Consider the following 24,597-nt stretch of genomic DNA (forward strand, 5'->3'; position numbering starts at 1 on the left):
CCGTACGCTGTGGCTGGACAGCTGAAAATGAACAAACTTTTCGGGCTTCCCAAGGTTGTCTCAACATATCAAATACGACTAAGTACAGTAGACTAAATATAGATTGGATCAACTTGATTGTCCACTTGTGGACAAAACGATTGTACAGTCGAACTTCCATAAAGTGAATCATAGCAGAATATAGAGTGGCGGTGTTGTGGAAATAAATTCGTTGCTCGAAAGTTTGAAATATAGAAGTTCGACTGTTTGTAGGTTGAAACAGTAGATTCAAAAGAACTCTTAAGTTAATTTAAAACTGTTTTTATCACACTTCATTATTGTTTTAGAGCACTGTCTATCCATACATTTATTGCAGCCATATTTATTTTAGAAACCCCGTCATATCATGCGTTCTTGAACTTGCTCCACTTGCGTTTAGGAAAACGAAAGAACAACAAATAAATAATACTTGAGACTGGCCATCGGTTAGTTCAATGCAGAACACAAGATTTATGTATATAGGAACCAGTATAGGTATATAGAATGGGTCTGTAGTATATAGAACCCCGAGTAAATAGAAAAACAAACGCTGGTCAATAAATGAGCGTAGGAAAAATTAGAATAGAAACAAGGGATTTGCTCTTCTGCTGCTGCGCTTTCCACGCTTTCCATGGTGCCTTTTCCATTGCTAAATTGTATTTTAAGTTTTACGCTCAAACCGACGACGTGTCAGCCATGTGAAGAGAGGACCGCCAGCAGTTTTATGGCAGACACGCGAGGGAAAACCAAACTGAGAAAAACCGTTCGGACGCGGCATGGGACAGATACAGATACGTCGTGGAAAGACAGCGCAAAATTTTTAATTAATTTTCTTCTTCTAGTATAAATTGAATAATATCCAAAGGGAAGGCCTGTGAAGATGTGATGAAAATACCAAACCGTTAAAGTTGTGTTAAGATTTTGAGGTTTTTTCTGTTTGTGAAGTGAAAATGTCTGCTCCCTATGGCTACTCGAAGCCCACGTTCATGATAACCGACCACTCCCGGGATCCCTACCATCTGCATGTGGAGGAGACGGCCGATGAGGATGACTGCGATGCGGACGGCGATGGAGAGGTGGATGTGGAGCGACACTCTAAGCTGCAGGAGATCATCAATTGGCTGCATCTGAATGCCAAGCACCCACGTAATTGGTAAGTCCCCCAACATCAAGTATACGCCACAGGGATGCTTCACCCATTCCCATTCCTATTTTATACGCAAAGTTATTTGTTCTCTCTTGTCTGTTTATATTTTGGTTCCATATCTCATTAGCAGACATTTAATTGTGGTCAGTCGGCAGGAGGGTCTTTGCCCAAAAACTTTTCCTTTTAATGTTTCCATGCGACGGTCCGCTTTTGTTTGTTTTTCCTTCGAAAACAATTTCATGGGGTATTAGGTCTCTGTGTGAACTTTAACAGATGGAATTTCCTATTGAGATTAATTTCAATTGATTTGTTTTTCCTCTGGGAAGAAACACACAAAAATTCGCTTAAAAGCAATAAAATATCCAGGATATCCTGCAGGGTGATGGATACACTCGGTAAAGCGGTCGATATCTCAAAGTTAACCCAAAAATAAATCAACTACGGTGATTTTTCCAGGCAATAATTTCAGCTACTATATTTTAGAAAACAAAATCTTTTCTTTACCTCTAGGGTTATTCTTCAAGGCAATAATTCCAGTTATGTATAGGGGAAGTCATTTCAAAAACAAAACAAGCTGTCAATAGAACAGTAAACGAATATTTGTTGTTACTTTGTGTAGATGGCAGGGGAAGCATTCCCAATAAGTAATTAAATCTTATGGTAAGAACTGCCAACAAGTATTCACAAATTCCGCGAATACAATATACAATATTTATAAATATGCCAGGCTATTCACCTGTCAAGCCTGTTCACATCTTTTGTTTGGAAAAGCTGCTGATTCGTGGAATAGTTAGCCAATATGTACATATATGCTTTGTTCACATTCAACAGCACATTCAATAATTGAACAGAACGTGCGAAAAAACAATGTCAAAAGAAAAGGCACACATTTTATGACCCAGCATTGACGCTTATCTCAGATCCCCGGTAACCCAAACCCAAACCCGAACCCCAAGAAGTCACTCCGTAAGCAAATTGTGACTCAGTAAACTCGGTAGCGCTTTGTATGTAATATTCTGTAATATATCTGAGCATCACAGATCCAGACTCATAATTGACGGCACTATAAACACTCCCACACATCGTCAGAGTCGCAGCCTGTGTTATCTGTGAAGTGGAAACTGAGAGCTCATAGATGCAAAACGTTGTTCTTCAATTAAAAGTTCCGCTTTGTTAATTAACAATTAAAGGGAAAACTTGAGATTGTAATTCCCTGAGTTCTAGTCTTGTCTAGGAACTGTTAATAATACAGGGTGTCGAATCAGGGGAAGAAAAAACCATATTGTCGTGAATGTTTACATTCATAAAATTTATATATATTTTCAAAAATACATAATCATTCATGGAGAGATAAGAAAAACCCACTTCAGGCAGCCTGTATGTTCAATCAATACCCCATCTTAGTGTAAATATCTACATTGAAGACAAACAGCGTTGACAGACAGCAATCCCCTAAATAGTCTATCTATCAATCTACTATGATGACGATCAAATACCTCCCTCGACAACATGCACAAGTTCGAGTAGGTTTCAAATAGATTAATGACAAACAACATTGTTTAAACATTCAATTCCCTAGAAATTCTGTAGACTTTACAGACAAAAGATATCTATACTCGTAAACATTTATCATCACTCTGGAATATATTTACAATCCAATCTAAGTTATCAAAAGTAATCATTTAATTGCTTTAAATGAAGTAGACACCCTATACAGTACCCGAACAAAATCCTCTGGCAAAACACATTAGTATGCACTCGTTATTTACATAATTACTATTTATTTTTTATGAACTCACAGTGTGCATTCAGTGCTGCCTCAAGTGGGGCTTGGGAAATTCTTATACGAGTATGCACTCACCACTCACGAGAACCAGTATATTCGTATTTATTAGCATTTTAGTAAGTAGCGGTAGCAAGATAACATAACATACAGCAATAATAGCCAGTTCTAGCCAAGTGCCATTGCCTGCCATTGTCTATGGTCATTAGTAAGCAGAGGGAGAGTGGGATTGGAAATGGGATTGGGTGAAGTTCTGTTGACCTTCAGGTAGCCTGTCCGGACCGTGAAACTGGCCTTGGCATTGACAGCTGACAATTTTGATAGTGTGTGCTATTAATTTCAACCTCCTGGCACCCACACATACGAGCCAATACCACGTGATACTAGCCAAAAGAACATCAAACCCGGTTTTAGTGGCCTGACGATGATGACATGTTGGCTAGGAAAGGCCACATGTGTATATTGTTTGCGGATACTTGGGCTCGAGGAGGGTGGAGGAGGAGGTACATGTGGGTTTTCCGACATAGAATTTTCATTTCAACTGTAAATACTTATTTGTGGCGAATAGTTTGAGCTTAGGGGCTGTAAAAGTTCCGGTTTGCATATACATATGTACGAGTATATGTCGAGTGTTTCCATATATAGTACAGTACATAGTGTGGCATAGCCTTGCTCCCACAGCGTGTGAATAAATTATGTATACGCTTAATAATGGGATGCGGTATGGGCTGCGGTATGGGAAATACTTAAGGGACAAACTTGTTCAACTTTCAAGAGTCTGTCAGAGTAAAAGTAATAAAGTTTAAACAGACAAGCTAAAGTGCTTACATTGAAAATGGTGCTGTACAAATTCATTAGATAAATAAATATTAAGCTGAGAACTGGAAAAGTCACGGCAATTCTGGAAAATTAAAATTTCTATGGAAAGGCATCCTCTGACTATTATCATTTGGGGACATGTAAGTCCATTATAGATCCGTGTATACATCTATGTACATATGTAAGGTATTATTTGGTTATTATTAAATCGCAGTAGTCTGGAAAGTGCAAGAACAATTAGTTTTAACCTCACGGCTTGATCTCGGTTAGTTTTTGTGCTGCGTTTAGCTGCTGTAATTCTCTTTTTACAACTCGTTTTGCTGTTCCTCCTTTTCTCTGCTGTGCTCTCCCTCTGTTGTTTCTGCTTGACTGCTGTTCATCTGCTGTTAATACCGTTCTGCTGTTACAGCTGTTTCTGTGCTGTTTGTCTGCTGTTGATCTGCTGTTGATCTGCTGTAACTGCTGTTGCTTTGCTGCTGATCTGCAATTACGCCCTTGCTCTGCTGTTACTGCGTTGATCAGCTGTTACTTTGCTCCTACTGCTGTTGTCCTGCTGTTTGTCTGCTTTTGCAGCAGATGCTCTGCTGTTACTCTGCTGCTGATTGCTGCTGTTCCCCGTCGCTAACCACTGCTCCTTCAATGGACGAGCTTGCCCACTCCTTCTTACATATATCAAACCAAGCCTGTTGCTTTAAGGACTTAGAACGAGAATCCAAGTACCATAAATGCAGGCTACAGAAAATTGCCAAGCAGCAGCCTCATACTCGGTATCTATACAGACATATGGGGCTGCACCCAGCTCGCTGATATGCGTTCTTATGGACAAACCGTATGGACCTTGGAGCCAATGCACAATTATCGTTAGCTATAGCGACACCCCCCACCAACTGCGTCCCACTCTGCAGCTATTATCATTGCTATTGAATGTGGGTGAGGAAAATTGCTGAATAAAAGAGCGTAATAAAATTTCACGCTTTAAAGCCGCTCAAGTGTCAGGCTGCTCGTGCCAAGAACTACTTAAAGAGATACCTACATCAACTCATGCTTGGTACAGTAGCAGCTGTCTTGGGCGGACTCTTTTTATAGTCCCGAAAGGGATTCAACGCCTCAAGGATACTCTTTTTTTGGGGTACAAAAGTGTTTAGCTCTAGCTTGTATAGATTTGTAAGCTCTGTCCTCCCAAGAGACCTTTCACTGTATATTCAACGAGTGTTTCGATTGAATGTGTGTTCATTTGTTGCTTCATTGTCATTGGCGGCATGTCCCGGGGCGGGGCGGAGTGGAGTGGGCCTCGGGTACGTTTATTTTGTGCGAATTTTGGGGTTCTGTATATTCAATAAAACTCAGGCAAACTGAGTTGGAAATGCAAAGAAATCGACAACATTGAGACAACGCAGAGCCACATGCCACAGTTTGCAAGTTCCGTTTGATAAATTTGCCTTTTGTCTGCTTTGCCCACATCCATGTCACCCCATGTACAAGTATTGTATATTATGTGCATGTGTGGCGTGCATGTGGGTGTATATCATCTCAATTTGGAGCTCTGCTTTACTCTGTTGGGATTTATCTTGTTTGGCCTATAAATAAACGATTTTTTTTATGTTTTATCATTTTGATAGAGCTGTTTTTCAGATTTTACTTTCACTTCTTTTCAACATGAATCTTGACTTACTTTATGGCATTTTATGGGATCTATGGCAATTGCTTTGAATTCGTGTTAATTGCTTCGTAAATATGGGTATCCTTGAAAAAACTAAGATGAGAGCTGATGGAGCGGTTCTTACGCCTAAAATTTGATTAAATAGAGGAATAGCTAAGCAATAAATGTAGAGAAGTTCAAAGAGTTAAGCTAAGTTGTCCACGCAAAAGAGTTTTCCCTGTCGTTTTCACAAACGACAAACAAATTAGCACGGTCAAAAAGTGTATGCATGGAGGCTGACTAACTGAAATTCTAGGGCCCAGAGTCTAGTCCAAGCACCGTTCAAGTTCAAGTCGTTGGCCACTGGAATGAATATACTATACATGTGCAGTGGAAACAACCCTCACACAGGCCTAACCCCCCACACATCCACTAGTAGCGGCATTCAACAGCTATTGAAAGCGTTCCACACCATTCAATTGACCGGTGGCTTTCAATCCGCCATTCAACCGAGAACAGCTGCGGCAGAACCGACGCGACAACAGAGTCGTCATCGTTGTCGTCGTCGTCGGCAGCGGCAGCGCCAGCGCCAGCGCCAGCTACCGGCATCGAACCAGCCCAGAGCCCAGAGACATGACTAGGAACACGGCGACGAACCCACGGACTTATTCAGTTTACAACTTTCGCTCGAAACGGACGTGCGACTGTGTCCGGGTTCGATCCGCGGGTTCGATCTGGAAGCGAGCGAGTGCCAAACAAAATAATCCAATAAATAAATTCACACACAATACAAATAATTATCCAAATGCGATAAATAAAACAAAGAAAACAAAACTAAAAGTGAGACAAACAATTTTGATAAAGAATACAGAAAGAACCACTTTCTGGACTTATCAGTACCCCCCTTGGAGTTCATTCGGATGCAGCAGCAGTAGGGGCAGCGGCAGCGGCAGCAGGGAGATAAAAAAAAGACGAATCATGGAAATTTTCCTTTGTTTGAAAGAGAGGCGTATCTTGTTTCAGGAGCTCCCCCAAAAGTTTCCATTTGCTGTGATAATTTTGCTCATTAGGAGACCCCAAAAAAGAGCAATATCTTTTGCATTAAGTGTACATATCTAATTAGTCCGGTTCTGACTGACCAGCAGAATAATTGGAAACTGGTCTACACTTCGTGGATATAAATTATTCCAAGGTTTTCTGTGAGAACTGCTGGATGAAGGTGCAGGTGTCTGGCACCTGGCTGGCATATGTTTCAGTATTTACACATTCGTGATTAAAATTTCCAGCGGACGAGACATTCCAAGAGCTACGATGTATACCCGTGGCTATCAGTGGCTGGCAAATATTTCATCATTTATTGATGGTCGCACCTCCAGGAACAGGAATCCACCCAATCAATAATTGAGCTCCCGACAGGCCACGCAAATAAGCCATACATTAAGCTGGACAAATATAACTGTCAGGAAGTGTCATCTATGGCATAGAGTAGTATCACATCATCAAGGGGGGGCAGTGGTCTGGGGCAAATGAAAACAGAAAAACTAGTTCAAAACAGCGCGCACAAAAGTAGGCAACACGAAATTTGAGCACGCACACACGTACCCATGGCCGCCTGTCTATCCTTGTGTCAGTTTAAAGCTTTGCCCCAACCTTGTCTGACATTCATTTGAAATGTTCACATCTGTCCGAAAGTATGTAACCAACCACAGAACACAGAACGCATCCCACAGCCAACGCTTTTCAACAAGGACCCTCCGCCCGAGGGGGTCCAGATATGATTGAAGCCAACATTTATGACTATGTATGTCTTTCAACGAAATTTCTAATAAATTTTAAGTGCTTGCTGGAGGCAACCTCCCCACCCCCAGCTGAAAACTTTTTCTGGCGTTAATTTGGCAAGGGATCTCTTTTGGGGAAAAACAGAGCACGAAAACTTTTCCTGACAAACATTGTCAAACAGTCAGTTCAAATTACCCCTTGGGCTGAGCTGCTACTGAGTTCGGAGTTCTTTGCTGGTCTTGTCGGTTGGCAGCAAAGTGTAATCAATTAGTAATTAGCCAATAGATAACACGAAAGTATGTGAATAATAAGCCATGAAGCCCAGAAGCCATGAAGCCATGGGGTAAGAGATAAGATCATATTGGTGACTACTTAGTGACGTTTAAAGAAGAGTTAAGGATACAAATATCCTAATTCCTTTTGTAGGCAGCACTTGGCTTATGCTTTTCCATTATGGCTAAAATACTGTTGGAAATACTCGTACATATTTCTATTATATGTATACCTATGTATATATTTATCGGTTGAAATGTTAGCTGAAATGTGTGTAAGCAAGGTTGCTGTTTTTGGCACCTCTGCGTAAACGTTCTCTACAGCTAAGGATTGCAAATATTTGACTGGCTATGAAATATTGATACCACACATCTAATATACATAAATTTCAGCTAATATTTCTATCAAAATATGTATATACAATATTGTTGAAAGCAATTTCCGCCTTTTGCACAGGATATTTTTGGAATTACTCCCCCTCCAACCACACTGGCGGTAAAAAGGCCGGCCAGGACACGTGTCCGTTTTGCATATATGTATGCATGTTTGCATGTAATCGTATCCCTTACCCGCATAGCATATCGTGTCCACATCCTGCTGGAAATTCCCACACAGATGGCCGCGTAACGCCTGCCATAATTTGAAATGAGGTCGGGGTCTGGGTTCATTTTTAATTATGCGGCAGCCAAATGGCTTAATGTGCGAGAGTTTAGGCAAACTAATTAGCCACCGACAAGCATAATTAAACAGAACTTAATACACGTACGCCACACACAGACAAAACGAAAATCAGCTGGAGAAACGTGCTCCACGAGCACCAGACAGATGGTGGAGATGGCGTCATCAAGGGGGTTCATCTGACCACCCTACGAGCGGGCGGTGTGCTTTGGTGTGCCAACTGATTTGGCTGATTATAAAAAGGAGGTCATGAGAAAACTAAATGAATATTGATCGATTGATTCCCAATTAAACGAGAGTCGAAGTCCTGTCCTGCGTCTATTTTTGTCTCACCAAATGCTGAATGCTGAATAATTAATCCTCTCGCTGTGACGCATTCATCAACATCAAGGGGGCATACTTCAGGGATATTTATATCTATCAACATGCATATCATTAACAACTGGTCAAAATTTACCCCCGAAAGCGTTCGAAAGCAGACAACGCTGCGTATGCGTGATTCGATTCTATGAAAAAGAGGCACAAAGAAAAAACGTCACACACATCAAAATGTACAAGAGAAAGGCCTGAACCTAAAGAAGCAACGTTTGCTTGCAGAAACAATAATTATTATTAAATAGATAAAATTCTATCCAAGGAAAGTTAACATCAAACGTCGTGTGAACAGCGTCAGCAGCTTAATTAATTGAATACCCATCCACCCACACATCCACCCATACCCCACTTTGTCCGGCCTTCCACAAAACGTCAAAATTGCGCCAGTTCGGGTTCACGCCGCACCTAGTCCCTTGGCAGAGTCCCAGCCCCCTGCCAATCAACACCAACGCCAGGCGACAGACACGGTCACAGTGGGTCACAGTGCCGGATCAACGGTATCGCGGCGCCGGAGTGGGTCGGGGGGTGTCCGGGTGCCGAGTGTCCACAAGAAGCGCAAGAACATTTGGCCCTTCAAGATGCGGATGAAGGTGAGCAAGCGGCTGTGGCCGCACCGCCAGGCCTCCACCAAGAGCGACAAGTTCCCACAGCCAAAGTAAGTGAATCATACCCTAATCCCCTACCCCTACCCGTAAAACAAGTGATTCAGATACGTGTACATAAATATTTGAGGGATCCATTCAGATGGATTTAAGATAACTTTGAGATACAACCAGTATAAAAATTTGCTGATGATGTTTTTCCATCAAAAGATTAAATATACATAGATAATATAATTTAAATATTTTGTATGAAGATGACTGTAATACAATTTGGCTTAGCTATAAATAGGGTTTAGGGGAATAGTTCCTTTGGCAGCATGACGTTCGATGATGGAATTCATGGGAGCTACAATTTGGAGTACACTACACACTCCGGATTCAAATACAATAAACGTCACACAAATCCTAGCTAGGCTTTGGCATTACCTTAAAAGAAACAGTCTGAATAGCATATAACTTCAAAAACACAAAGTTTTTACTTCTCTTTCGTGTTAGAATTGTTGAAAGATATACCTATAGATGGGTCCATTCTGGGCGGTTGCCACAGCTGCCTTGCTGCACTCAGTTCGAATGGAGTTCGAGAACAGCTGTTCGCCAGCCCCGCAATTGGGCAGCTTTATATTCCTTCTAGCCGCAATGCTGCTCGCTTGGGATATCAATATGTACATCAAGGATGGGGTGCATTTGTCGTGCTTGTCGCAGTACTTTGTTGGCATCTTTGCATCGCTGGTTATTTTGGAGTTCTTTAACCTGAAGCTGTGGTGCTGGCTGGAGGCTTGGCTCTGCCAAGCAGCGCAACATTTGTGCCTCAATTGGGGCTTGTTGAGCGAAGAAACATATCTGGAATACGAGTATTGGATTCTTGGAGCTGTGACATCTGCAGCTGCCACGTTTATTTTGTGGTTTTTTGGAATGCTCACTTTGCCGCACTTTTCGCCTCGAGACCTCCAGAAAGTGACCATAACAAATGAGTTCCAGCAATGGGTAAATAATCCACGGAAAAGGAGGTATCCCTTTAGGCCCCGCTAAGATAAAACCATTGAAATGTGATATCCAAGTTTGGAAACAAAATTTATTGTTTGTCTAAATTGATACGCATACTGTATATTAATTGAATGAATAAATTAGTTGAAGTGGTCTTACCTACAAATAGGCTACCAATGAAAGGAATTCCCGATTTGTGCTTTAGAGATCCATCATTCCTGTGTATTGGGACGCTTGGGGCTTATCCTTTGGGTAGGCGGAATTCAATGGAGTCAATGAAAAACGGTGTTTTGATTACTTTACACACTTTCAAATCATAAAATTGTCCAAAGAAAGCCAAAGGTACGATTGTTTTTAGTAAATCTATCCCAATCAAAACAGAATTTTCTTTGAAATTCGGGACTGCTATAATAAAGTACCACTTCACCTACTTCAGTTCAAACGGGTCTCTTAGGACCATACACATAAGCAGAAGCCCCTCTTGTGATTCGGATGAAAGCATTCGGTCCTGTTGCATTTTAAGGGAACTACTCATAGACATGGGATTTCCTTTTGGTTGTTTCCTTTGAAGATTTCAAGGTTCCTTGTGTGGTATTTAGTGTCTTTATAGCTCTGCCATTACAAGGTTTCTATCCTGGAACTGGTCTCTCCTAGGATGATTTCCGTTAATGCATAAAAACACGTACATATATTTATATGTTTATTTGTGTGTTTCTTGTGCCCAAGTCTAAGACACGTGCTCTGGACCCATTCCTAGGAATGGCAGGCATAGACTCGACCACAACATAAACATGAACATAAAAACGTTCTCTGTTTGGGTCTAATTTACGTCGAATGGCAGCAACATGTGTGGCGTGCCACACCAAGATGTGGCAATCTGGCAACAAACATTTAATTTCCGTTTCCAGAAACAAAAACAGGACAAATATGGGAATCTCGTTTCCGCTCGGCTCTACCCCCACTCCCATGTTCCAATAGAAAACAATAATACTTCATTGAATTTGAATGGAATTCATCGGCATATTTTCTTTGAGGGCAATCAGGTACGGCACTTGTATTGGCATTCAAGCAAATCAATCTATCCATCAATCAGACAGCTCAGTGGGGCATGCATGCCGTTGGATCCTCAAAGTGTCCTGGCAACGTGCCTGGAATTCTCTGAGTGAAAGTTGTCCAATTAATTTGTTGGGTCAAAATCAACAAAAAAGAAGGGAAAACGAAGACGTTCGTTGACTTCAGCAATTAATTCTCAATTTGTCTTCCATGTTTTTTCGGATAATCGACAAATGTTGACCCAATGCCTAGAAGAGGGAAACCAATTTGAATGGGACAGCAGTGCGTATGCACTGCCACATCGCTCATTCGCCCCATGGGCTGGGCTGGGCAGCAGTTAAAATCGCACCCCTTCCCCCTCCAATGTGGGTCAAACTTTGGGGAGACCGTCCCTGCTTAGTTCGCGAGTAAAAATTCTTGCATAAAACGCGTCCAACGCGACGACCTCGTCTAAGCCGACAAGGTCATGGGCGGTAAGTGTGCCCCTGCCCTGCCTCTAGCTTAATCCCCCTACCCTGCCCTGCCTCGAGAAATTCTGCATTGTTCTTAGCACATTCAAAATGTGATTATGAGCCTGGAAGGATATGAGCGTGTGCGTGAGTGCTTCTGCTGACGACAGCAAGTGCCACAAACATGGCCACATGAATAATTAAAACATTTAATGCTGAAATTGGGTTAAGGCACAGTGCAGTTGGTTGCCCCTCATGCGACCCGACCAGCTGTGAGCCCAGATTGACATACAAAAGGAAAGGTCAGGTGTGGTAGGGTGACAGCTGCAGGAGACGGAGGTCAGCCGTAGTGGAGCGACAAAAATACTACTCTCATAAATAACATTAATATAAATTTATACCAAACTATTTACATAGACAAGATAATTCTGATTTGATCAGTACAAAATACAGAAATTGTTTGCATCGATTACAGTTCTTTACTTAAAATTCCATAAATTAAAAAATATGCAATCATTATTTTTTATTCAGCTTTTATAAATTTGTAAAATACATTTGAACGCAAGCCCAAGAAGCGGTTTTAAACATTTTTTCTCAACAAAAGTTCTGTCTGGAACAGCTTTAATTGATATACTAGCCATAAGATAGCATTTACTTAGCCATATACATACGTATTTACTGTGAAAAAAGAGAAGAAAATATAGAAATAGAGGTTGGCTTTTATTTGTATTTTGAATCTCCCTTAAAATTGTGGATATGGTAGCACTACAGTATACCCTTTGTTTGGAACAAGTGAAGGGCTATAAAAAAACTCCCATGTTTGAAATCATACGTTCAATAACTGCACTTCGATGTACAATGCACGATGATGCTGTAAACGAGAATCAGTTATAGAATATGTAGAAATTACAAATTCAAATGAACAAAGCGGCACTCCTGTTATGCCAGCTATTTGCATACTACACCTCCAGCTGCATGTTGTTCCCCTCCCCTCCTGCAGTAGCTTCCCACATGGTCGGAATGGCTATTCCCAGGCACAGTTCTAATGTTCATGGTGGCGTAGTCGTCGTTGCGAACGTGTGACTATGAAGTCATTAGGAACGTGTGCGATTTGCTTCTGTGGAACTGGTGCTGGTGCTGGTGCTGGAGCTTGGTGCGGATCGGATTGGATCGGATCACTGGGTTGGCAATTGAAACGTGTCGGGCCAAGCGCGTTGTTCAATTAATTAACTCACATTTTTCGCAATGGAAAGTTACCGTCGCGCCGCGCCATCAAGAGACTTAACATGCTAATCGGGATTGAGAACTGAGAAGGCTCAAGCGTATGGCACAGCATACCCTCCCTGCCACGAAAGCCTCCTCCTCTTGGGGTTATAAATAAACTTTAAAGTCAACCTCACACATGAATCGGCGGCGGCAGTGGCGGCGGGTACAATCCACTCAGCTAGCCAGTGCGGTTCCAGGCTTTCAATTCTCGAAAAAATTAATGAAGCGTGTCGCATTGAAAGCGCCACATGAATGACATCCCCGCTGACGGAACGGAACGGAACGAAACGGGACTTGGACGCGACGAGAGGCGGCGGACCAACGAGTGACCGACTGGATGAAATTACGTTTTTATATTTTTTTTTTCGGGTCTGGTCTGTAATTTTGTTATCAACTTTGTCGCACAATGACCTACATATGTATATATGTATGTATAAGCACGTCCAACTAAGTATAGCCTATTCAGATACATATATGTATGTATGTAGTGGGTGTGGGTGTGCGCACGCCTTGCTTAAGTAAGTTTAAGTTGATTTAATATACGAGTATCCGTAATCCCGAAGAATACGAGCCAAACTGTTTGATGAGCGCGTGTTCATTTAATTTAACAAATGGATAAAGTGCGTGCACTCTCAAAAATATACCACTCGAGATGTTTTCATACTTAAGTACAAAATGTTTTCTATGCTCAGTTTATTTTTAGAAATTGATTTCTATGAATAGATGAAGATCACGAACAAGCCCTGCGGGCTTCTATATGTGTATCTCGATTGCTGTTGATCTTAATCAATGGAATTGGTACTTTCAGATAATTGTTATTGATAAAGACAAATAGAAACAAAACCACATTGTTCGCAAATCGAATTCTAAAACCTGGTACAATAGAGACTTCTCAACTCAAACTTAATTAATTTTTAAATCCGCTTTTCTCTTAAGCCCGACTCAGCAAGTAATAAAGTGTCTGCCAATAAGTTGGCACCACAATATCTTCTACTCGTAAAACAGATAAACATTTTAGGTATCTGTCTAATAATTTACCCAATTGAATAATCTCTTGTGATATTAACTGTCGAAAATTTGTTCTAAGTTGAATAGGGGCTTTGTAGATATAAGCTTTAAATACTGAGTTCTAATAAGTAGAAAAGTCATTCTATGCAAATCACCAATCAGCTCGCAAATCATTTCCGTAAAATTTAAACCCAAACAATAAAACAATTCTTTTTAAAATTAGCAGCAATTAGCAGGAAAGTGGGAAGCATTAGAATGTATTTTCCGATCAGTTCTGCTTAGTCGGGCGTGCCGATCAGCTGTTTCGAATGCGCACATGACGTATTGAAATATGTCCACCAGTATGTCACTTACTTTACTGGTAATTGCATTGAGCAACTGGATAAATGATGAAAGAGTGTGACAATAAAACAGTGATTAGTTAACCTTAAAGATGGTTAGGCATGAGACTATTAATGTTTTATGTTCAATTAGCAAGTTGATGGGAGAGGCAGTATCCCTCCCATAAAACGTTGGTTTTCGAATAATAACTAACTATTGAAGTCAAAAAAACTCATGGGAATATTTAAATTGCCTGAGAAACGAAAGCACTTACGCTGGGCGTCGTATTCCAATTAGTCTTTTAACGCTGCACTAATTTAGAGAGTTTAATCCAGAAATTCTGCTAAATTATCAATGTTGACAATTCCCGTCTCGTCTCGAACTCGATTTCAAGGTTATGCCAGCTTATGCCATGCCCACGGCTGGCGCTGACATTCGAAGAATTATCATCCATGTGCCGCTGTAATGCGAAACTCTCAAGCGCACGCTCTCATTTCAATTAAATTGCACTTTTTGTTGTCGTTGTTGTTGTCTGTCCGTCCTACTGTCCGACGCAGTATGGCAAAACAGTGGCGGAGACAGCTTTGGTAAACATTGGAGACATTATTTTCATGCTTGAAGACTTTTTTTCATTAGCCAAGCGGCGAATCGCTATCATTAGGTGGCTGGCGGTGTCGGTTTTCACTTCCCACCTCTGTCGCCGCAGCCACCGCTGCTGTTGCCGCTGCTGCAGCAGCGCTGTCCCTGGCCCGGTATGATTTTCTAATCTATTGGCCAACGCAACGGGAAAAGTATTACATTACCTTCTCCGTATTATGCAAGCTGGCAAGAACACTTGTGACGTCAGCGCAGGTGGTTGCCATACCGCACTCGGCACTCGGCACTCAGCAGTAAGCTGGAGCGCAACTTTGGAGCTTAAAATATTTTCTGCTTATTTGGCAAGAAACATTTCTTTGATATGCGTCTGCCAAACTTTTGACAGGCGGTGACTCGGCGCCGGAGATTGTACTCGTCCTCCTCTCAATGGGGTGGCTTTTTGAATTTGGAGCTACGTGCGGGCGGCTCTGATTGGGATCCATTTCCTATACCATCCCATACGATGCTCGAACCAAATTTGCATGGGAATTGAAAGCACCCTTGAACTTCAAGGTCTTTCCAAGAAGCCACTAAGTACGAGTATGTCTTCAATTTAGACTGATTTCAGAGAACGTTGACTATTTCATAATTTGCACACTCCTTAACTGGATAATTGGGACAGGAGTATACAGATATGTACATATATATATCAAATGGGTTATTTCAGCTGATACCTCCTTCAAGTTGCATTGTGAACATACATACATACATATATGCATATATATGTACATATGTACATATGTATGTCCCGCAAAACGAGCTGATGTCAGAGCGCTCATCTCGTGTCATCAAATCGTGTTGACAAAGAGAAACAAATTGCTGAACATTTTCTAGGGTTACTCGTAGAGTTATGAGCGAAGAAAAATCGAAATTGATGTGAATATTAATCAAAATAAGTATGGATTATGGATTGTGCAGTAAGAAAGACATAATCAAATAGGTAACTAAGTTAGTACATATGTGTATGCACATACCTATGTGCATAGGTCAGTGTTGATATTAAAGTGCTATATTAATTCGATGGTCAAGTAAATAATTAACCTCTCTTTGGTATCTTAAGTACTAGGTATAATAAAATCATTAATACAATATACCAAATACTCCCCACAGAATCGAGTGTAGCGCAGCGCAAGATTGCTTCTGATCGCGGCGCAACTGTCAAATATGATAAATCAAGTGTAATTGAAAGAAGTGCAAATAAGCCAACGCCAACAACGACAACAAGAGAGCGAAAGCAGAGCGAAAGCCGAAAATGAAGAATAGAACGGCATAGCATAGCGGTGCGCTGTGCGCTGTAGGGTGTGAGAGGAGTGTGGAGGAGTGTGCTCGGCTCGGGTTAGGTCGCGTCGAGTCAAAGCCGACGCTCAGAGGAAGAGCGCCGCCGCCAAACGGTTGACTGGTTGAGCTTTGAGTGCACTTTGCAATGGCAGTGAGTGATGGCAGTGGCAGTGGCAGCGGGATCGGGAGCGAAAGCATAAATGCGAATAATGAGCAAAGCGCGAACCCGCGAGAGATAACTGATGAAGAGTATCAGGAAATTCTTTATTTGTACCTTCTTTTGCGCTCTGCTTCTGCTTCTGCGCTGCTGCGACTGCAGCTGAGCCAGCTGCGACAACGACGACGACGACGACGGCGACATTAAAACCTACAAAATAGGGTAAAAAACTGTGCATGGCAGTTAGTACCGCGAGTATAGGGGATCAACAGAGTCACGATCAACGGCGAATAAACAGCGACTGAAAAAGTGACCGAAAACCGAAAAAGGGCACGCGACATCACCACAGTGCAGTGGAAAACCGAGAGACAGGCGCGCCTTTTAATTGAAGCTCCCTTTCAGTATCCATTTTCAGTATCCAATATCGGCTCGTGCACAGCGGCAAAATATGCGATTAACAAAGGAAATTTACAATTTTTTTCGGCTGCCATATTAAAGCTCATCCATCGCTTCGCTTCGCATCGCATCGCGTGTGTGTGAACAAAAATAGCAATTTACGTAATAATACGTTCTGTTCTGTTCTGTCCTGTTCTCGGAAATTCTGTTATTTATCTCGGCTTGCACCTCCCACACACAAAACAGGAGCCGTCGCGACTCGCGAGTGTCATATTCCCTTAGCCTTGGCAACCTGACGGTCGTCTGAGCCCGGCCCTACGTCTGTTGTTACGTCGAAGGCCTAGCAACGTTAAGGATGTCATATAATTACAACAACAGCTCCGAGGATTACTCATACGAGGATGAGTATGTCTTTCTGGTTGGATTAGAGCGACAGGCGAAAAATGAATTGTGTTCTAGCCTTAAGAGCCTTGTCATCTTTAGCCACAGTCGCCCCCTGGCTGGGCGGTCGGCCAGCCCCCACGAAAAACCCAATTGAAAACCGACAAATTGTCAGGGGGCTGCAGTCGAGCAGAAAACTCGTTTGGCTCCTGCTAATGATAGTCCTTTGCACAATTTGTCCATATATGTAGGAGTCAGTGTTTGTTTGTGCTGACATCGAATCAATCTGTGACACGACCACTTCAGCCGGAGAGGGGCAGCCGGTACTCTGAAGTGCCCCGGAGTGCCGGAGTGCTTGAGTGCCGGAGCGTGAAAAAGCAGTGACATAAAGTAGCTGTTGAATGCCTTAAGAATCATCAACAAAATCATTGACTAGTCCTCACAGACTGCCTACTTTCTGTTCTTTCAGTTGAATACTATAATGAAATGGATTAATATACCATTTACTGGTACATGGATGCCATAGAAATTATCAGCTTTTAATTGAAAGTGTTGCAATAATCCATATATATTATATGTACATGTATATGTAAGACCATAGCTGTCATTAATCTGCCAGCGCACTTATATTTTTTGCTTATTATAGAACTTTATACGAGTCAGCTCCAGATCCGGAGACTACAATAGTCATTCTATCAGCTGTAACTCCCCAAGAAAATAATTTATATAGGTCGAATTCGATCTCTCTAGAAGACTTCTTTGAAGTAATAATATTCAATAGTGTACATATTTCGCTAGTAAGCAACGCTGAAAGAAAGCTGAAATAATATACATATGTACATGCAATGACAAATCCTATAGTTTAACCCCATTTAAATGATGTACGAACACGAGAACACACGAATGTCTAAGTCGAGCAATTGAGGCAAGTTCAAGCTGAAGTGTCGTGTTCTTTAATATTTAGCATTTCCCAGACCTATATAGATACATATATACATATATGTATATATGGTAGTCGTATGTGGGTCTCTCAGCAAAATCAGTGTCAGCATTACTTTGGCGGTCTTGTCTTTGTTTCTGTGTGCATACATATGTCAACATTGTTCGTGTCCATCAACAAAAGCTAATTTAAATTTAAGTAAATATAATTTATGAGTACACCACATACATTTATTTCGAGCACTTTTCATCGTTCTAACTGAGAGTTAAGTAAATTTAGTTGAACATACTGAATTAAGATTTGTGTGGCCACTTGAATCAAGTCTACAAATTGCATTTATTCAGTCGGCACACGTGATGCGACTCTGAATGCACTCAATGATACCATTACTTTAGGGATACACATACTCATACACATACTCGTACGGGTACACTCGTGAGTGCCGAGGAAATGAAGGTTTTTCTTCCCCAACAAGTGGCAGTCCCCAGCTGCTTAGGTCTTATTTCAGTAATCATGGCAGAGTCATTAAACTTGCATTTGAAATGGAAAAAGCACTGCTAATAAAACTGAAAACAATATTTTATTGCCATTATAAATAGACAGACAGACAGGCAGTCTCTGCCGAGCCGAGCCAACGGTCGGTTCTGATAACGCTGACGGGGCTGCTTTGACCTTAAGGCTGGTCTGGAATTGCGCCACCAACGAGCGCTTTAATTGGGGTCTACGAATCTCTTTTAAATGAGTTCTGGAGATGGCTCCGCTTGACATTGCAAATTATCAGTATCTGGATTTAGAATTATAAATTATATCTAAGATATATTTTGTAAACAGCACATAAATCTTTTTATCTTATCAACTAAGTAAGAAATATGTACGTATGTGTTTCCATATCCTGCAGAAGCTCTCGTCATCATCCTTATTTTCAGTATTATTTAAATCACACCAAACTCGAATCAATTTGTTGGTTTTTCCTCAAGTCAAAGAGTTTGTTTGCTGTTCCATTTTCATGACTCACTTATCCCCATTTGAAAGCATTTCCTAGTATTTTCCCACACACCCAATTTATTTATCCTTTTTTCCTTAATACACTCTCCAAATATATGTGCTTAAATCTTATTTTATTGCTCTTAGAGATTTGTTGTCAATCAGATTTCACACTAAGAAGATTGCGCACCACTTTCCATAACCACAATTGAATTTCCGCTTCATGGGGCATAAGCTGGGTGACCGAGAAAAATGCCAAACCAAACACTTTTAGGGCCAAACAATTTAAAAGACTGCACGAATATATGTATATTGTAGTATGTACATAAGAGTCACATCAAATAGACACAAAATTGTTGCACGCGCAACAGCCCGCAGCCTCGCCGAATGTTTGGCAGAAAAATCAATATGGAAGTGCTTGAAAATTTATTGAATCTTTGGCATTGGCATGGGCAGACGTGCCACGCCCTTGCACCTGAGCAAACAAATTCCTAAACAAGTCAAGTAATCTTATTAAATCTTTATTCTCCGCTTATTTCTTTTCTTTCATTCTCGGAATCGGTGGCGCCGCCCATTTCATTGCTCCCCAATGTGTAACAAAAATCCACCATCCATGAACTGTTCCGATGCTGCCTCTACTCCGAATCCTGCTCCCGTTCCACACATGCAGCGAAGTAACAGAAGGTGCCTTACAAGTCTGGCGTACCCTGCCCGAGCGCATTCGTCAGGATCCCAGTCTAGCCTCATTTCGCCAGGAGCACGAGCGTTTACATGGCGGTAAGTGGTTTTCTCTACCTCCTCATACTCCCTCCCTCCCTCTCTGCCCATCGAATGTGGCAACCTTAATTCCCTCTTTTTACGAGGGAACCTGCCCCTCAACCTGTTGTTGTTGGTTTTGCTACCTTTTTTATTGCTGTAATTATTGTAGAATTTTTTTATTGCCATTTGCGTCGTCGTTGCCGTCGTCGTCATTGACATTGGGCTGCTGCAAGTCCACTCCGCCGGGGCCTGGGTTCCGCCTGATTTGCATACCAAAAATCCGGTCGACTTGCGGCCAAGTATAGACTTTTCAATTGTCTGTGACGGACGCACTATTTGAGGTGCACTAAATTATGGTAATAATGGACTGGGTCTACTCTACACTACGAGTATTTCCGTCACATAATGCGCATAGCTTTCGAAAGTCTAGAAGCAAGCAATGTACAAGATTATTGTACTCGTATTACATTTGGGTTGTTCAAGAATTCAACATTTAGAGAAATTCAATGCGAACATTTTCAAGCATCAGTCTCTGACTTGGTGAGTCCTCGAGCTTCTCCATGGTCATTGATGGATATTTTTAGACTTTCAGCCTTGCTTCTATTTCCCCGTGCACGTGGGCTAATAAAACAATGTATACGCGTGGCAACTGGCAAGCTGGCACTTGTAATTACTTCCTGCGACAGTTGTCCGCGAGGTGTCCTTGCGAAAACACCGAATGGGGAGGCAATTTACGCACAATTATTTGCCAATATCCGTGGACCCTGGCGCCGGTTAAGAGACACACATAAATTGTAAATGCTTTGACTTGTTTTTATTAATGTTTCTATTGCAGATGGCGATCCTCTGCCTCCAGAGGAGGTCGGAACTGGAGGCGTGCCAGGCGAACAGCTCGAGAACGGACCCCACGAGGAGACGACACTGGACACCCATGCCTTTACGCAGATCGGCATCAATGTGACGAACGAGGCGGGTCAGGTGCGAGTCATTGACGGCAGGTTCGTAGTTCTTTGCGCTTCGGTTTTCATTTACGTAATTAGTGCAACCAGTTTTCTGTGATTCCCCGGATCTTTTAGGGACCTGGAGAACAACAATGAAGATCAGCACGATGAAGTGGAAACGCATGGCAAGAGCACGGTGAGTGGCAGGAGGTACTTCCAAATAGATATCTATGATATATATCTGATATATCTCTCAACAGTTCGTCAAGTATTTGATCTGGTTCAAAATAGCTGTGCTCCTGGTGGTCTGGTGTGTCTTCACCGCCTTCCTTATGTCCAACAACGAGCATGTGGACCAGCTGAGCCTGATAAGTGTTCCTAGAAATGGCTCACCCAGAGGTAACTTTAAGAAAATCCTTGAAAGTATATCTATATTCAAGTGTTTCTCTCCCTTTAGTCTTTCCCATTACGACATCCACTCTGCAGCGAATAGGCCTGGGTCTACGCGGCCCCTTCCGTCTGCAGGAGAACGAGCTGACCATCAACGAGAGTGTGCCACTGCCCCTGCTCCAGGTGCAGGTGATGCGCAGCTACTTCGATGCCGAAGGAATGGAGGTGTACATCGAGAATGCTAGCCAGCTGTGGCAGCTGGACGTGGTCTATCCGGACCTCATAGACGCCACCGTAGACACCAAGAAGCAGCGCACCTTCGAGCTCAATCCCACAGATCCCTTGTGGCTGGCCCAGTCCAACAGGACAGAGCTCAGCTTTGAGTTTGTGAGCAGCATCGAGGGCGAGCTGCCGCTGCAGTTGAACGTGGACGAGTCGCCAATCTACAAGCGGGACGGTGTGATCTATGCGGCGGCTGTGCTCTGCGGTCTCTACATCATGATTATCTGGGAGATTGTGAACCGAACATTTGCCGCCATCATCGCCTCCACGCTATCGGTGGGTATACTGGCGGCCCTCAATTCGCGTCCCTCCATGGCCACCATCATGGGCTGGATCGATGTGGAGACGCTTCTATTGCTCTTCGGTATGATGATCCTCGTGGCCATTCTCTCCGAGACGGGTGTCTTTGACTACCTGGCCGTGTACGCCTACAAGATCACCAACGGACATGTGTGGCCCCTAATCAACTGTCTTTGCCTGTTCACCGCCGTGCTCTCCTCGTTTCTGGACAACGTGACTACAGTGCTGCTGATGACTCCGGTCACGATACGACTCTGCGAAGTGATGTGCCTCAATCCGGTGCCCATTCTGATGTGCATGGTCATCTACTCGAACATTGGGGGTGCTCTAACACCTGTTGGGGATCCGCCAAATGTCATCATCGCCTCCAATAGCTACATATCCAAGAATGTGAGTTATAGCCCCTAGCCAATACTTAGTTTTATTTATGTGCATATATTGTTCAGTAATCAGTCGAATATTAGAAGATGTCTTGCGATGAAAGATACACCTATTATTCCTGACATCATGGTTGGAATATATAATCAGCTCGTGATAATTACTATATAAATTGAATGGCTCTGGTAGTACTGCCAAGCAGCATCCGGGATCCAGTTTTTCCTATGATTTCGAACTGATTTTTAAACTGGTTTGGTCTACATCCATTTCACAGGGCGTCAATTTCGCTGTCTTCACGCTCCACATGCTGCCCGGCGTGCTCCTGGTGATGGTGCAGACCTACATACAATTGCGTTTCAAGTTCCGCAACATCAGCGACCTGCAGTTTAAGGACTCACCGGAGGTGGAGGAACTGCGCCACGAGATACACGTGTGGAAGCGAGCCGCCGCCAGTCTGTCGGCCTACTCCAAGGACGAGGAGCTAGTGCGACAAACCCTAATGAAGAAGGTCAACCGCTTGAAGAGGAGCCTGAAGAAACGAATGACGGCTGTGATTGAGCCGGCTCCCAACTATCAGCAAACACTGGCCAATCTCCAGGCAAAGGTCTGTCTAGGCTTCCGGATTTTATATGACGAATTCTTAACATAGTATATCTTTCGGTCCCTAGTATCCCATTCGCAACAAGCAACTGCTTGTCAAGTGCTCCCTTGCCCTGCTCTTTGTGATCAGTTTGTTCTTTCTGCATTCGGTGCCCGAGCTGCAGAGGCTGTCCCTGGGCTGGACGGCTCTGCTGGGTGCCATTTTCCTCATCATCCTTGCCGATATCGAGGACATGGAGGCCATACTTGCACGTGTCGAATGGTCAACACTTCTGTTCTTTGCGGCTCTATTCATCCTCATGGAGGCACTGACGGAGCTGGGTCTGATCGAATGGATCGGCAATATGACAGAGGGCATTATTCTGGGCGTAGGCGAAGATCGGCGCTTGATGGTGGCCATCCTGATCATTCTTTGGGTGAGTTTTTCTCCTCACAGAGTCCTTTATTAGTCGTAATAAATGTTCCATTATCCACTACTAGGTTTCTGCGGTGGCTTCGGCGTTTGTGGATAACATACCATTGACCACGATGATGGTCAAGATCACCATATCATTGGCGCAGAACAGCACCTTGAATCTGCCCCTGCAGCCTCTAGTTTGGGCCCTGGCCTTGGGCGCCTGCTTGGGAGGTAAGTTCAACAAAAGATCTCAGATCGTAGATATACTTACTTTGATTTCTCACCCAGGCAATGGCACTCTGATTGGAGCTTCGGCCAATGTTGTTTGTGCTGGTGTGGCCGAGCAGCATGGCTATAAGTTCACCTTCCTGCAGTTTTTCAAGTAGGTCCAGGGTAACTCTTCTCTAGTTCTGCTTCATTAATTCATATATTTACCATCGACAGAGTGGGTTTTCCTATCATGATTGGAAGCATTATTGTGGCCACGGGCTATCTGCTGGTCTCGCATTCGCTGTTTGCGTGGCATTGATGATGGGCAGCACTGGGCAGCCCTTATGGGCAGCGTGGATGGGAATTGACTGTGTCGATTTCGGAACAAGGCGCACTTTACCTCGTTACCTATGAAACTGTACCACATATGCGACGCACGTCGTGTTCAACAGCTGCAGATCGAGGGAAAAACAACACCATTCAGACCCGAAACAGCACGACCCGAAAGCTAGAGAAAGGAATTTCAATATCTTATAGCCTGTCTATATAAGAGAGTGTTTATAAATTTAAACAGATTCTAAAAGGAAACCGCAACCGCAACCAAACCAAATCCACACAGAGACAGAAACGAAGAATATTATATACATAAATATACATTTATTTTTACACATCGTTGTTAGTGTAGTGCGTAGTCTAAATAACAAAACAAAACCAACAACAAACCAACCAAAAATATAAGAAATACAAATTAAATAAAACTAAATTAATTATTTACAATTAATAATGTCGCTGAACTGTGAAACAATTTGTTAAATGTTAAATGTATATGGATACGAATCAAATAAAACCAAAACGCAAAATACTACCTACTGCTCTGCTGTACTGTAAAATGAATGCAAAACATAATCTAAAGTAGTTTTAATACAAGGAAATGGGAACACACACCACAGTTTATACTTTATTAATTAGGTTTTCCTTTCTCAGGTCAAAGATCAGGTGCGAGATCGTTCGACAAGTTACAATCCTTAAACATATATACGTACAGGACAGAAGCACAACCCTTCCAAGATCCTAGCCTAACAAGCCATCGTCCTCCTTCGACCTGGCCATCGACAACAAGGACTTTGACTATGGCAACCATGGGAGGGGCAACTCGGGCTACTAGATTCTAGATAGATCTCGTTGTTACATCTATATCTCAGAAAAATAGGGCCAGATCGGTGCAGGACCAACTCTCCCAGGACTGTGAGGATCCAGACTGTCGAACGGCATCAAAATCTCGACTTTAAAAATGATGTCGATTTTTGGCAAATTTAATGATGTAACCATCATGATTTTTTGCGAAAATCGGGAAAAAATTGATGTCCTTTTTTC

At 42.5% G+C, this 24,597-nt stretch overlaps 2 protein-coding genes across 5 annotated transcripts; both read left to right on the plus strand.

The window, feature by feature from the left end:
• Positions 1-775: 775 nt before the first annotated feature.
• On the plus strand, positions 776-24,088 carry hoe1 (OCA2 melanosomal transmembrane protein hoepel1). 4 transcript variants are annotated; one of them, XM_015180633.2, is made up of 12 exons: positions 6,078-6,246; positions 8,603-9,166; positions 19,637-19,743; positions 20,561-20,723; positions 20,802-20,862; positions 20,927-21,065; positions 21,124-22,028; positions 22,291-22,620; positions 22,685-23,032; positions 23,097-23,244; positions 23,302-23,395; positions 23,458-24,088. In XM_015180633.2, exons 2-12 carry the CDS (start codon positions 9,090-9,092, stop codon positions 23,540-23,542), a joined length of 2,457 nt encoding a protein of 818 aa, XP_015036119.1. In that variant the 5' UTR covers positions 6,078-6,246; positions 8,603-9,089; the 3' UTR covers positions 23,543-24,088. The 4 variants fall into 4 exon arrangements, with proteins under 4 accessions (XP_001356727.2, XP_015036119.1, XP_015036121.1 ...); XM_001356691.4 differs by lacking the exons at positions 6,078-6,246; positions 8,603-9,166 and adding an exon at positions 776-1,171; XM_015180635.2 differs by lacking the exon at positions 6,078-6,246 and having other exon boundaries at positions 8,585-9,166.
• On the plus strand, positions 9,534-10,283 carry LOC26533531 (uncharacterized). The gene has a single exon (XM_015180636.2). It carries the CDS (start codon positions 9,633-9,635, stop codon positions 10,140-10,142), a length of 510 nt encoding a protein of 169 aa, XP_015036122.2. The 5' UTR covers positions 9,534-9,632; the 3' UTR covers positions 10,143-10,283.
• Positions 24,089-24,597: the final 509 nt, after the last annotated feature.

Source organism: Drosophila pseudoobscura, chromosome 4 (genome assembly GCF_009870125.1).
Source record: "Drosophila pseudoobscura strain MV-25-SWS-2005 chromosome 4, UCI_Dpse_MV25, whole genome shotgun sequence".
Classification (NCBI taxonomy): domain Eukaryota; kingdom Metazoa; phylum Arthropoda; class Insecta; order Diptera; family Drosophilidae; genus Drosophila; species Drosophila pseudoobscura.